The sequence below is a fragment of the Porites lutea genome, chromosome 1, assembly GCF_958299795.1.
Source record: "Porites lutea chromosome 1, jaPorLute2.1, whole genome shotgun sequence".
Taxonomy (NCBI): Eukaryota; Metazoa; Cnidaria; class Anthozoa; order Scleractinia; family Poritidae; genus Porites; species Porites lutea.
Window position 1 is genome coordinate 4,185,609 of NC_133201.1, and position 14,914 is coordinate 4,200,522.

The following is a 14,914-nucleotide window of genomic DNA, read 5'->3' on the forward strand; positions in this document are numbered from 1 at the left end:
ATCATGAGCCCGTGGCTCGGGGGATTGGGAGACCACCCCCTGTGTATCTGACATTAAATAAATTATCTTATCTTATCTAATGCGACCCCATCCAGCGGCACTTCCCCATTCACGGCCTTTTATAAGCAAGTACCCCTCCCCCCGGGACACAGCCCTCTGGACTTTTCCCTTTCCCTTTCTCTTCTCCCCTCTTCTTTCAATTCGCTCATCGTACCCGTTTTTACTTTCTTTTGCTGGGCACCTCATTTGGGAGGGAACGTTTTGGGGCTGTTAGCAGGCGCGGATCTAGGATAAATACTGACCAATTTCCAAAATGAGCGCCGACGGCGCTTTTAAGGGGGTTCGGGGGGAGGCTCCCCCCAGGAAATTATTTAGATTTTAACTCCTTTAAGTCCCGTTTCCTAACCGATTTCCGTAAAACGGTGGAAACCGGTGTGGATCCACGCCTGTATAGGATCGCAGGATTAGAAGAAAGGACGAGCAGGTGGGTAGTCAAGGAACAATTAACTTTCATGAGGATTTTCGGGTCAACATTACATAGATTTTTTGCCGTGTTCGTTCTCTGAATCATGCTCGGTATACTTTGAAAGATCTCTTCTCCTTGCAAAAGTTATATATCACAAATTTATCCATGTCTGATGATGAAGTCCCCCTGTAACTTTCCAATCAGAGGATAACAGGGGGAGGATAACCAATCAACGCTTTGCAAAGGAATACCCCCTTTGAATGCCGCTGACCACCCGGTGGTAAAAGATCTTAGTAAACACACGACTCAATGATATGAATCACAACTAATCACCACTGAATCACTCTTTGAAGCACGTAAACTTAAGAAATGAATTCTGTGAATTCTGTCGGAGCAATTTGTTGTATAGGCGCTGGATACGTCGGAGGTCCAACGTGTAGCGTTATCGCGCTAAAATGTCCCGAGATTAAAGTCACAGTCGTCGACCTGAGCAAGCAAAGAATTGACGCGTGGAATTCGGATAAACTTCCGATCTTCGAGGTAAGAACAATTTGCCACGGCAACAGGAATTGTAAACTGTGTTGATATTGTGTGTTTATGTGATTTTAACCGTTATAAATTCTTTTTATAGCCAGGTCTTGATGATGTTGTTAAGCAATGTCGTGGCAGAAACCTGTTCTTTTCAACGGATATCGACTCAGCAATCCGCGAGGCCGACTTGATATTCATTTGTGTGAGCGTACATTTCTTCTTATAATTTTGATAGGAGATCGTAAATTTATTGCCAAACCTTTCTTCATAACGCTAAATAGTGTTATCTTAATTTTATTTCCGTCCTTTTGTTGTGAATTTTGTAAAAAATCAGCTGTTAATATTACTCGTACTTTCTTTGCAGGTTAACACACCGACAAAAACCTTTGGTTTAGGAAAGGTTAGTCTTAATGAAATTTCCGATGTAATTTCATGACGGAACCAGTAAAATATCATATCAAGGGCTTATTAAATTCACAGGCTAAAAAATAGAACAGTATCTAAGAACGAAAATAATAACTTAAGTCCGATCTGGGTGTAAATTAAATATGTATGTGATGATACGTGGTCAATGTTTCATTAACTGGCTCCCTTTTATTTACAAGACCAAAATTTTTGCCCTGCAAAACTGTCTCCATGGTTCCTGCTATTAATTGATTTTCTTACCAGTTGTTTTTCAAATAACTTTTAGTAGCTCTAGGTAAGGTCTTTGTTTCTCGTAAAAATTGTAAGGCATTATAATTATTGTAATGCTAAGTTGCAGGGTACAAGTGATCATTGTTTTTCACAGGGGGAAGTCGAGTTGTTGATAGAACCATCATTTAGCCAATTGTCTTTTTGAGAGCAGCTAAATAAACTCTTCAAGTTCACAGACTGACAAACCACCAATAGTGACAAAAATATAATAGATTTTAAAAACAACATTTGGATTGAGCTAAGCAGTATGAAAATAATTGATTTTTTTTTTGTTGCTTTTGGTGCTGCTTTTTTTCCCTTCAAATATGAATAGTGAAGTATACATGCTTGGAAAAAAAATGAAATCTATCCACCCTTGATCTGTTGAAATATACTTTTGGAATTTTAAATACTTTAGGAAAGATGTAAATCATCATGTTTGGTTAGTACACAGTGAGCGCTAAATAAAAACATTCATGCATATTTCAGGGCCGAGCACCAGATTTAAAGTACATAGAATCAGCGGCAAGGCATATTGCAGAGGTAGCCGATGGTGCAAAAATTGTTGTGGAGAAGAGTACAGTGCCCGTGAGAGCGGCAGAGAGGTACTGTATCAGTTGGCAGGCATCAATTTGATTGGTTCTCTTATAACCCAGGGCATGAAAAGTAGTTTTGGCTACACAAGCCCTAGGATTTCATGGAACCCACCTCCTAAATGTTTTCATTTTTTCAAAATCATTTTTTTTTTCTTGGCACTGGAAGCCATAAGATGGCAGACATTCAGTGGAAAACTGATAGATGCTAAACAACATGGATCATTTTACATTTCTGGGAAACTGCCCACCTACCCCTCCCCTAAACCAACATTAACACTTAGTTCTTACTTAGAGCAAAATGTTGGCTTAGGGGAGGGTTAGGTGGGCAGTTTCACAGAAATGTAAAATGATCCAACAACATTTTAGTTTCATATAATCCGAGTCAAGACTAAAGAACTGCTATACTAGTCAAGAATCTGACTGGAAAAATTAAGTGAATTTCTTTGAATTGATCCCTAAATGTCACTGGGAAACTATTTTTCGGCTCCATCATTTAAGACCATGGTAACAACACAGTACCGGAAACGATCATTACCTTGAAATCATAGGGCTTACAAGTCTACACTATACCCTGTCCAGATAGCTTTTTGTGCCACCATATATTACATCAAAATGTTAGCGCTACCCGGAACAGTATGAACCGCAAATGCAGAGAACCAGGAGAAGTCATTCACTGATATCCAACACCATACCAAAGCGGTTGGCCACAAAAGTGGGTTTTGTGCATTGATATTCCCAATCCTCACTTTTGAATATTATTTTACTTGCATTTTTAGTCAGTAGGGTTCCACATGCAGTTCTCATTCATACTCATTTCCCTCTTATAGTCCAAATACCTGTTTACACCCAGTGGCAGATCCAGGGAAGGGGCCCAGGGGGCCTGAGCCCCCTCTTAGTTTTAGACCAAACTGAGGTTCAAAGGGCCGAAAAATTTTTTGGGGAGATTGCCCCCTCCCCCCCCCCCCCCCCCCCCCTACCTAAGGGTCTGGATCCAGCACTGACTCTGTGAAGAATAGTCAGTGGTAGAAACCTATCTGATGGATTAAATGTTTTTAGGTAGCTCAGGGAAATGATGAGATGATTGCTGCCATTTTGTTGTATGTTTTACAACTTTTTTTACATTTGAAAGTATTCTCAGAAATTACCAAAATTATTTTTATTTATTTTCTTTGTTTTATTATTTAGTATTACAAGAATATTTGAAGCAAATGGGAGCAGAGGAAAATTTCAGGTTGGTTTTTTAACTTAAACGTCTACTGAAGATGAAAAAATTATTGTACATTTATCTTGTGTGAGGATTACCTGAAACAAGAGGTACTGGTGGTTAATCATTGGTAGTTAGTGAGTTTATTATACTGCTGTATATTTGACCTGTGCATGTATTTTTCCTTAATTCAACTAGAAGGAACATCCTCTATGTAAAAAACATTTGCTTAACTCAGGATCAGTATGGCTATAAACAGGGTTAGGAACTGGCTGGATGAGTCCCGCCATCAATATAACGCCAAGTGTCTTTATGAAGCCTCTGAATGTAACTAACATTTCAAACAAACGTGCAAACTGTGTGACTTTGTATTTTGCAGGTTTTGTCCAATCCAGAATTCTTGGCTGAGGGTACTGCCATTAATGACTTAATGGAACCTGACAGAGTTTTAATTGGCAAGTACAGTTTGTATTATAGTCATGTAGTTGTCATTTGTTATGCTAAGTGTATTCCTTTTTTGTGGTGGTGAGAAATTAATAGTCCTCTTTTTCTAGTAACTGTCAAAATCAGATTATGTTCTCATCAATCTGTAGGGCCAGAAAAACATGAACTCCAGCTTGTCTGTTGTGCAAGCAGTTCTTAATTTTGCTTGCCCCCTGGGCCACTTTTTGTTTGTTCAGTTAATGATTTTGTTTGAAGATGAGTTGCCGGACCCTTGCCCATTTGGCAAGTTTATCTTTAAAATTTACTTGCTTGCCAGAAATCCACTTGTCCAGGGTTTTCAAATTTTATTGATGAGTGGAGTCACTGTGACTTCTACTTCACAAATTTTGGAGTCATTTTGGAATATTTGGAGTCAAGTATCACAACGAAAAAAGCCATTTTCAGACTTTTCAGCACGTTGTCCTGGCATGTATACACTATCCTGAAGGATACACGAAGTAGCTGACTCCCTCCGTAACCTCTGTGGAGTCATCTGATCAATTTTGGCGTAAAATACGCCAAATTTGGCGTATTTGCGAATCCTGCACTTGTCCCTGACTACCGGATGGAAATTGTTTGAGTGTGACTCCTCATACCTTTTATTTTAAACGCGTTTTATTGACGTTCTTTATTTGGCAGGAGGTGAACAAAGCAGAGAGGGATGGAGGGCAATTGAAGCTTTATCCTCTGTTTATGAACACTGGATTCCTAAAGAAAATATCATTAAAACCAATACTTGGTCTTCAGAACTCTCCAAGCTGGTAAAGTTTGATCATTCTGTAACTTTTGAAAACATTGCTTTCAGACTACATTAGGTTCAGTTGCTTTTAATAGTCTTAACTAAAGATAGTAGTCTAGGCTAGTAAATGGGTTCATTGCACATTTTATAAGTAACATGCAGGTACTATGTATGAATTACAGTAAACTCAGCTCTGGGCTGGGTTGTTCAAAGCTTGATTAAGATAACCCAGATTAAAGTTAGGTAATTCCAAAATCAAGCCCTTGCCTCTTAGCACGTATGGTGTATGCCTATATTTAAAAAGGCTTCCAACATAAGTAGGTCCTGTACCATTTAAGCATTTTTTTTCACTCCTGTGACAGAAGTAAGCACCAAAGGCTCGAGAAGGAATTTCAAAGCCTCCCCTCTACATTTTCCACACAGCTTTGCAGTTCCTCTGCCAAAATTTGGGTTTGCTTATGCTAAATAACAATCCGGCCAAATTCACAGGCGAGCAGCCCACCTTTTTAGCTGGCAACTGCAGTAAAATCAGCTGGCTACTCTAAGTGTAAAAATGAGTCAAACATAACAAATGTGCATGTAGGAGGGTTTGTCGGATAAATGAGCAGCAGCCAGAGAGACCAGCTACTGAAAACCTTAGTGAGAGCCCTGTACTCAAATCACGTTGATCTTTCTCTGTAGGCAGCCAATGCTTTTCTAGCACAACGTATCTCTAGCATCAATGCCATGAGTGCAATCTGTGAGGCAACTGGTGCAGATGTGTCAGAAGTAGCAAGTGCAATTGGACGGGACTCTAGGATAGGGAGCAGTTTCTTAAAAGCTTCAGTTGGTGAGAATGCTAGTCCAGTTCATTTCAGAAAATTGAATGCACTTACAAGTAAAAGGCCAATTTCCATATCCAGTTAATAAGTTATATGCCCATGTTACAGGTCTAATTTTATCTGAGCTTAATTTTGATTTAACCTAGGTTGATTCTCAATTTCTTTATGTTTCCTAGCCCTAATTCATGAATAATTAGGGCTAGTATAGGAGACAAAGGAAAATTAGAATGAACCTATAAGCTGGTTAAAAAAATTTAATCTGAAATCAAATTTAACCTGTAACATCCACATGCAGGCATATTATGAAAAAATTCTGTTAAAAGAAAGAACAATATAATCAGGCATTTGTTGAGAGCTGTTATTTTTTGAAAAGGGTGGTGGTATGACACAGGGTAATGTATATCTGTCTGCGGTCTTCGGTCTTGAATATTTTTCTATTTGAAAGTAAAGGATTTGTGTTAGGGATGAAAAATTATTCTCACTAGATAAAATCATCTCTCACTATTTCAAAACCAATTTAATTTGAGTTTTGCATGTGTACACCTGTACAAGTACAGAGGGACTTATTTGTTCCAGAAAAAAGAGAACATTTTTTTGTAATAGAGGTACCACTGACAAAATGGTCAAGCTCAATAAATTTTACAGATTCTTCATTCCGGAAAATTTCCATTAGTTGCTTGATCGGATTAATGCATAATATTCAGTAACAATGGTATTGCTGTAAATGATTTATTACTCCATGTAGTCAGGTCTCTTAGTGCAAAATATAGGCCGGATCGTTACAGACGTGACAAAAGTGTCAAATTTGGCACAGAGCTTCCATAGCACCTACCAATTAATACTGGAGGGGGTGCCCGTTACAAATGGTCCTAATTACAGATTAAAGGGGGGGTTAACTTTCACCTATAATAGCAGATTGGGTGCCCTGTGGTGAGTACTCTTCTTGTTTGATTTGGCTTAAAAACATTTGTTTTAAATTTTTAAGTTTTTAATTTGGTAATGTTTAGTTGTTGTTACACTATTCAAAATAGTTTTACATGTACATAATACTGACTAGTGCCCAGTCTCCACACGGTAAGTGTGGGAATGTTCACTGTGCGGACTGTGCGGCTATCAGTGTCACTACTAAGACTTGCCGGTGATAATATCATTACATGTCAATTTAAACAGATCACAAAGCCAGCTTTCAAAGATGTCATACAATAACATAAAACTCAAATGTATCACATCCTAAACGATAGAATCATTAAAGTTTGACATGCCACATGAACGACCCCATGAACTGTAACTGACAACGCGCCCACTTTGTAATTGTGCAGCTAAGATTAGATTATAATTTGCTTCGTTGGTAACCCTGTCCTTGTCCTTGATATAATGATTAAAACATGTCAACCTCGTCCTCAGGGGGAAAAGGAGAAGCAAGGGTGGCACAGTTGGTTAGTGCACAGCCTTTGGTGCGCGAGGTCTCGAGTTCGATCCCCGGTGTCAACACATCCTTATTCAAATTCTCTCCTTTCTGTGTAGCTTTGACTAGCTTTAAATACCCTTAGAACGGAGAATTAATGGAGAGAGGGGGGTAAAAGGAGAGCACCGTCGACCTCAAGTTTATCACTTATTATTACTGTCACGAGTTATTGACGTAAAATATGGTCGCTTTACCTTTTTCTACCTTTTTATTAAGCCCTGGGGACGAGGTTGTAAAACATGCCTCTCCAGGAATTTTTAACACTCTTTATTTTTTACACATTTGCATTTAAAAAGAAGTGTATGAGGTCCCTGCATGCCTAGACACCTGTAAGCAGCTCATTCACTTCAGAGCCCTTGGACCAGAGTGTTAATGGTAGGTCTATACGATCTTTCAAAAAAAGGAAGGTCGTCGCGTGCGTTACAATTGACAAACAAACTAACTTCAGAAGAGCTGAAATTTACAGGAACAAGGCCAACCGATGATGCATCATTTATGAAAATGAATGTAATTTGTTTGATGCAATTAGGCAAATACCCCGTGGTTACGAAATCTTACGATCATGAATTCCTCAAGAGCAATTCAGTTACCAACTTTTCACAAAATAATGCTGTGGAAAATTACAGAAAGTACCGAAAAAAGCAAGGGTCAACTAAAATTATGGCCTGGTCCCGTATAATAATGGAGTGGTCATGATAAAGAAGCCCATCAGCCCCAGCTTTGACCACTTAAACAGATTTCTGACAGATTACATACCGAAAAACTTTGCATTCACTTATACCTATGTTGCCACACCAGGAGCCTAGAAATCGGCTCCTGGTCACACCTTGTTTTTATTGCTGAATATCATTCTAAAGACCTTTACGAAATATTCTGTTAGTAGGGGTGTTTTGAACATGATTGATATTTAGAGATGGTGACAAAAACGAACACAAAAAATGTCACAAAACGAGAGGCATGAAACAACCGCAATCTAATGTTTGTTTTACACCGATGTAATGGCTTCTTTGGCTGCTATGCTGACGTTCTTGAAGATGGAAGTAGTATCACAGCTAGTCCCAGGTTAGGTATACCGTTTATTACCAGTTTCACGGTTCCTGAGACTTATAGCCTGTTAACATAAAGGGGGGGGGGGAACCCCAAGTAGGTGAGGTAGCCTGCTTAGGTGGGGTAAAAAAATAACCCTCCTTTACATGCAATCTTACAACCCCGCCATCCTGGGGTGCAGTTTCTCAAGATTACTGAATGGTCGCTAAGCACGTGAACAAGAAAAACACTGGCAAACCACGTCTACGCTCACTTGCTACTCTTGCTGCAACCTTCAGTGTTGTGGCTTTCTATTGTTACCTTTAATAATTATGTGAAGCCACCCGGCGCCAAAGTGAATTTTGCGCAAATTTGATGTGTCATGAATCCGACCCTGACTAGACTGGGTTACCTCACCTTGAAACGTTGACATGGCAAAATTTGACCTCAGCTGAGAGGGTTACCTGGTGTGTCAGACCGGGCTACCCACCTTGAAGGGTGACCCCACCTATCATGTAAACGTGATCAAATTAAAATGAGAGATTATATGGACAGGCGGGTTACCCCACCTAAGTGGGTTACCATGCCTACCTGGGGTCCCCCTCCTCCATGTAAACAGGCCCTAAAAGTTAGCCCGGCCCCCTTTCTACAGTTTTAGCAGTTAAACCATTCACCATTTATCATTTGAGTCAATCTTGTACCAGTTGAGTCTCACTTTTACGACTTGATAAGTTGTTATTATTTTTGGACATGAGTGCGTCAGTGCCAAATGTAGAGGCTTCATGATAAACTCTGCTGTTTTTTGAAGCTTAGGCTAACTTTTTATTTTTTTCCTTTATGAGACCAGATTCTTTTTTGTTTGTTTTTGCTTTGTAAAGCTTAGACAAACTGCGGGAATTGTAAATGATATGACTTGTGCTACGGTGCTTGCTTCTCTGTCAAAACATGCACTTGCGTCCAGCAAATAACTGGATAAAGAGAGACTGAAAGGCATCCAGGCCTATGTTAAGCTGAAAAATTAATTACCTCCCTAGGAAAGAACTATTTTGGGTTCTGTCATTTTGTTATTTGCTCTTCATGAATAGCTGTCATAAATCCCTGCTAATATGTGATACAACAGACTCTTTGACAATTTCTTTTTTCTGAAATTTTGTTTGTGAATCGCTATGCCATACGCTTTCTTCAGCTTAAAGTGACATATAATGACAAGTAATTCTTGATAAATAAGGCTTAAGCCACACAATAAGGCCTCCTTTAATTGAAGTACATTAGAAAAGGAGAAGAGAACCCCAGAAGCTGAGTACTTGCAAGTTATGAAGCAAAGACGAGGCCATCTTAGAAATGACTTATGAAAATGTGGGCGGACTGTGGACTTGCTTTAAGGGCACGGTAATAATCAACTTAATTATACAATCAATAAGCTAATAATGGATGGGAATGCCAGATGTTCGAGTGAAATTGTTGTTTACAACATGAGAAGAGAATTCAGAGTGATTTAAGGTATTAAATAACAATTTTCAAACAAAACACCACAGGGACCCCAGCAGGTGAAATTTACAATAATTAAATCTTGTTTAGCACGCTTCAGTGACATATTTGCATTGGGCACCCCCTCTAATATTCATGGTACTGCAATAAGCTATCGCTGTGCAAAGTTTGGTGCTTTTGTCAACTCTGTAACGATCCTGACCTTAAGAGACCTGACTAATGACACTGCAACAACCAAAGGCGATTCATTTTATTTATTCTTGACTGTCTTTTTGTGCTAGGTTTTGGAGGAAGTTGTTTTCAGAAAGATGTTCTTAACCTTGTTTACCTCTCTGAAGCACTTAACCTACCCGAGGTTGCCGCTTACTGGTACCAAGTGATTGCCATGAATGAGTATCAGCGGCGACGATTCACCAACAGAATAGTTAACTGTCTTTTTAACACTGTGACTGACAAGAAAATAGCACTGTTTGGATTTGCCTTTAAGAAGAACACAGGAGACACTAGGTTGGAGTTCATTCAAGATTTAAATCTGAAATCATTTCAATTCTTCCCCCCCCTCCCTTTTTTCCTGAGCTGATTCCAGTCCCCAGTTACATACACCATACATGCCGACTCTCCAAGTCTCCTGTATGAGTCACCAAATCTCCTGCATAAAATCAAGTTATGAGCTTTTCTGTGCTTTAATTTGGAAGCAAGCTTGAAACAGATGTAGTTAAATGATGCAAAGACAGGTTGAAATTATCATGACAATGGAGGCAAATCTCAAATTAAACACATTGGTATAATACATGTAAATGTACCAGCAAGGACATGGCTTCCTTCTGTAGGTGCAAAATGACAGGTTTTGAAATTCAGACTAGGGAACCTTTATATGGGGGTCTCTTATAGAGGTCCCTGTTTAGAGGAACCCTGGTCCCCACCCCTTTCCTCATACCATTTTTCTTCTTTGTTTGAAATTCATTTCTCATTTTCCAAATTCATATTCCATGTGATTATCAGTACTATCATCAAAATTGCTAGGCAATAAGTGATCAAGGCTCATCCCTATGGTTGCATTCCCTGTGCATGTGACAGGAGTCTTTACAACATGTATGTGCATGTGTATTTGACAGGGAGTCTGCAAGCATTTATGTCTGCAAATATCTGATGGATGAAGGGGCAAGGATAACAGTTTATGATCCTAAAGTTGAAAAGGATCAGATTATCTTGTAAGTATATTCGTGTCCATTGTGGTTTGAGTAGTTCCATAGCCTGTGTAGCAAGCATTTCCGTGCTGTTTAGAAGGGAAGATAAGGAACGACAGTCAAAGACCACGCGAAAAATGGCACCCTCTTTCATTTTTTGGCTCTGGTATCATTTCCTGTTTGGCCAAAACCGAAAATCCCATTCCTCGGTCTTTCTTTGCTGCGAAATCAGACGGAAGTGCTTGCTACGCAGGCTAGTAGTTCTGTGGAGCATTATTGATAGGAAAACTAGCCTTCATAACAGGTGTTATTTTTTTCGCATTTTTTAGAGCAAAGATCCACAGCGCAAAGTGAGCAAGGAGTGTCAGACACACGCAATGGGGGAAGGTAACAATGGTGTGTTAACAGGCATTATTTTTTCTGTGCCTTCCCCATCATGGGTGTCTCACACTCCAAACCCGCCTTGTGCGGGCTTTGGCTCGCCTGAAAAACGCGAAGAAATAACGCCTTTAAGTGTTATGCGGGCTGTAGGAAAACAGGCCAGTTTTAGTTAGCTCCCTGTGACCTCAGATTGCTTGTTGTATGTGCCAAGTGCAATTTTCATTCCCGCCTTCCAGCCAAAATAAGAGCCTTCTCTCACGCTACACAGGTAACAAGAAAGGTCTGGAACTATTTGGTCAGTGCATTTTCTTTGACCATACTAACAGTTTTATTACCTTACTGTATATTTAATTTATTACAGGGAGCTGACACATCCTTCTATCTCAGAAGATCCGCAGAGAGGTAACAGCGAGCGTTATACACTGTGAATTAACAGTAAAATACTTTATTCACGTGCCAGTGTATTAAGCATGAAAGTAATAACTGAGGGGACTATTTTTATGTCTGGTGATGGGACTGTCATTTCTATCTGATCTAGCTGTTTGCAGAGTTAAAAATTCCATTTTTCTTCGGTTATTTTAACCCTTTTAGTCCAAATATCCAGCTGATCTTCACAAATTTCCTTAAAGAAGTAGTTGAGAGAATGTCATGAAAGATCAAAGCATTTTCTCGTGCATAACTAACATTCATTGATTCACTAGGGCTAACTAGCACTTGAAACATTAGCTTTATATCTCTTTATGCTGGGCAATTCACCATATCAACTCAGTTGCTCGAAACAAATAGCTTTACTTACAACCTTTTTTAATCATTTTTTTTCAGTTGAGCGCCTAATCACTATTGTTAATGATCCTTATGAGGCTGTTGAAGGTGCGCATGCTCTAGTGGTCTGTACTGAGTGGGACGAATTCAAGGTCAGATTATAGTTCATTTTAATAAATTGTACCCATCAAATAGTCTTGAAAATGTCATATGAAACTAAATTGTACCTCGGTTGTCATTGAATAATTATCCTCTGTACAATTTGATTCTGTTACAACATTCTACACAGAGTTGGATATCTTGCCCCCATTTTCCTTTGTCATATCGTTTCCGATTCTGAGACCAATGTTACAATGTAGATCCTGTGTCCAATTTTGAGCAAGAGAGATTGATTCTGAGTCAGTGGGATTTGATACCCAATGTCTCTTTCTATTTCCAATTTGATTCATAGCGAAGGTACATGTAGGATGGACATACATGTACAGAAAGATATTCCTGTCATCTAGTCTGTCTAGTGACTCCGGTCCCTCCCCTCCAGTTTGTCACCAAAATGACGCTGGTTCACACGCGCGCACTACTTAGTATTGAGAAAATCTCGTTCTGTGTCGTCCTAGTCTTAGAATCTAAAGCACTCTAATAGCATTGACAAATTTTGACGTCCCATCCATTACCGTTAAAGTTTCTCGAAAAATCTCGCGCGAGAGAAGAGAAAAAAACAAATTGTGCACTATCACATCATTTCCATGGTCTGTAAACTTACAATATTCATCATAGTTCACGACCAATCGACGCGCGAGAAGTCGCTCAGTTATTGTAAAAATGCAGAACGACAGAGAATGAACCTTTCTAATCCAATAACTTAACACTTTGGGATAGTTTCGAGTTATTAATATACAATTACTCCTATCCTTTATTTCACAGACGTACGACTACAGGCGTATTTATAACAGTATGCTTAAGCCAGCCTTTGCTTTCGATGGCCGAATGATTTTGGATCACTGTCATTTACACGAGATTGGATTCCAAGTAGAGACTATCGGCAAAGTGGTGTCTTCTGGGTATTTGCTGCCGCTGACACCCCCTCTAGCACCCCCAAAGGAAGAGAAATGAAACCCTAATGCGTCACTTGTTAGGTTCCCCTCTTCATTTCCATAATCCCGACCCCAAAATTTCGTGCAATCCCGTACTTGGGCGCGTACTTTCAATTACAAAAATCCCTCCCCGATTTTGCTTTAAAATCCCGAATCCCGGGTTTCAAAAAATCCAAGATTCCGAAAAACCTAATGGGTACTCTAACTTATCTAGCATCCCCAACGTTGGACAAATGAAACAGTTAAGAATTCATATTTCCATGACTATCTCTCCGTTTGTTAACCGTAAATTTGTAGATACGAACCCTTAAATTCAAAATTAAATTAGGGAAATCTACCCTAAGGCAAGCATTAGAGTACGAGTATCTCCAAAAATTGTGGCTCATCCTCAGTGTAAGGACCTGTAAAACTTACGAATGACGTAAAACAAAGGAATCAAAGAAGTCGGCGCAATAGAACCTAGGAAATGAAAAGGTCCGAAAAAAAGAAAAAGTTAACAGGTTCTTACACCGAGATAAACCCAAAATTGTAGCGCTAAATGACGAGGTCGTGGGCCGGGACTGGATTAGCGTGTCTTAACGCGACCGAGTTTTATTATTTGTCGAATTGAATTGATGCATATTTAACTATTCACCTTTTATGTCGAAGTACATATTCAGAATGTCTTTGAATGTATATTTTTCAAGAGTATCATTTGAAATATATTTTTGATTCCAGTAGAAAACAATTAAGTTATGTATCCCGCAACAGAAACAAAGAGAATTGCATCGGGAATACAAGAATTAAAGCGCAAAAAAAGAAAAAAAAAATAGCTGGTTTTTCCCAGGAATTGGAAAAGTTTCGAATGAATTTTTAAGGGCGGTTAAGTGCTAAATAGTACCAAGGACCCTTTGGGATCATAACACGTTTTGGGGAAACTGTCCACCTACCCCTCCCCTAAGCCAACATTTTCCCCTACAACTGTCTGAGTGAGAAGTGAATGTTAATGTTGGCTTAGGGGAGGGGTAGGAGGGCAGTTTCCCAGACACGTATAATGATCGCTACCGTTGAAGGTGTTGTTGTAGAATATTCAAGCATTTGTTCGTCGATGGTAATTGTTGTCTTCTTTGTAAGGAGCTATTTCACGCTTTTTGCTATCAAAAAGCTAAAATTTTTCTCGCATTAGTTGCATTTCAAAAATAATGGTACAGTTTTGTTATTTAAGACTATAGGGACTTTAAGATCCAACGACGCGACGGCGACAAGAATGTCGCTTAAAAAGTGAATTTGAGTTTTTTCAGTCTTTATAGCGATTATTCCTACCCACTTACTTTGTCAATTGTAGGCGAACCCTCCTGAAGCTGAATTTCAAGGGACCATATTCAAGCTCAGAAAGAGAAATAAAATTTCGTCATTCCTTGTTTACGTCCTCCACAAAACACGAAATTAGTTATTTTCACGTCGTAGTCGTGCAAAAACGGGAAAGAAATGTACAAAAAAGTGTGATGCACGTGCGAAGTTGTTGTTTTGCTAATTAAACCTATTGTTTTTTAGACGTTCTCGTTGTCGTCCGCGTCGTTGGATCTTAAAGTCCCTTATATTTAAGCATTGGAACGGTCTCCTTTCGCCTGTTACAACGGATGGCAAGGATGGATATGAAATGAGACTTGAAAAAGTTGGGCCAACCTTTTCAAGTGGTATTGCCATGCCTGAAAAAAATAATAACAACAAAATACTATGGATGGTGTTCTCTCACGAAAGTTGTTTGATATCTTCGTAACTCCACAGGCACATTTTTTGTCATTGTTAAATGCACTTAGTAATGACCTCAGCACAGTATTGACCTTAAACAGCTACATAGTGACGCTAAGGGACCTTTGGACCGGACCATGAGCAAGAGTTTTCGACGGAATTTTCGAGTTTTTAAGATGATCTTTTGTCACACAGATCTTTTCCTTATAAGACTCTCTATTTGCTGATCATCAATTAAAAAGAATGAAAGTTCCTCAAAGTTCCTAAA

At 39.2% G+C, this 14,914-nt stretch overlaps 1 protein-coding gene across 1 annotated transcript; it reads left to right on the forward strand.

The window, feature by feature from the left end:
• The first annotated feature begins 742 nt into the window (after positions 1-742).
• On the forward strand, positions 743-13,881 carry LOC140942944 (UDP-glucose 6-dehydrogenase-like). The gene is made up of 13 exons (XM_073391968.1): positions 743-1,006; positions 1,098-1,199; positions 1,362-1,397; positions 2,162-2,277; positions 3,454-3,499; positions 3,852-3,927; positions 4,595-4,716; positions 5,376-5,523; positions 9,776-10,001; positions 10,610-10,705; positions 11,424-11,464; positions 11,885-11,976; positions 12,746-13,881. The coding sequence occupies exons 1-13, from the start codon at positions 836-838 to the stop codon at positions 12,932-12,934; spliced, it is 1,461 nt and encodes a 486-aa protein (XP_073248069.1). The 5' UTR covers positions 743-835; the 3' UTR covers positions 12,935-13,881.
• The last annotated feature ends 1,033 nt before the right edge of the window (positions 13,882-14,914 follow it).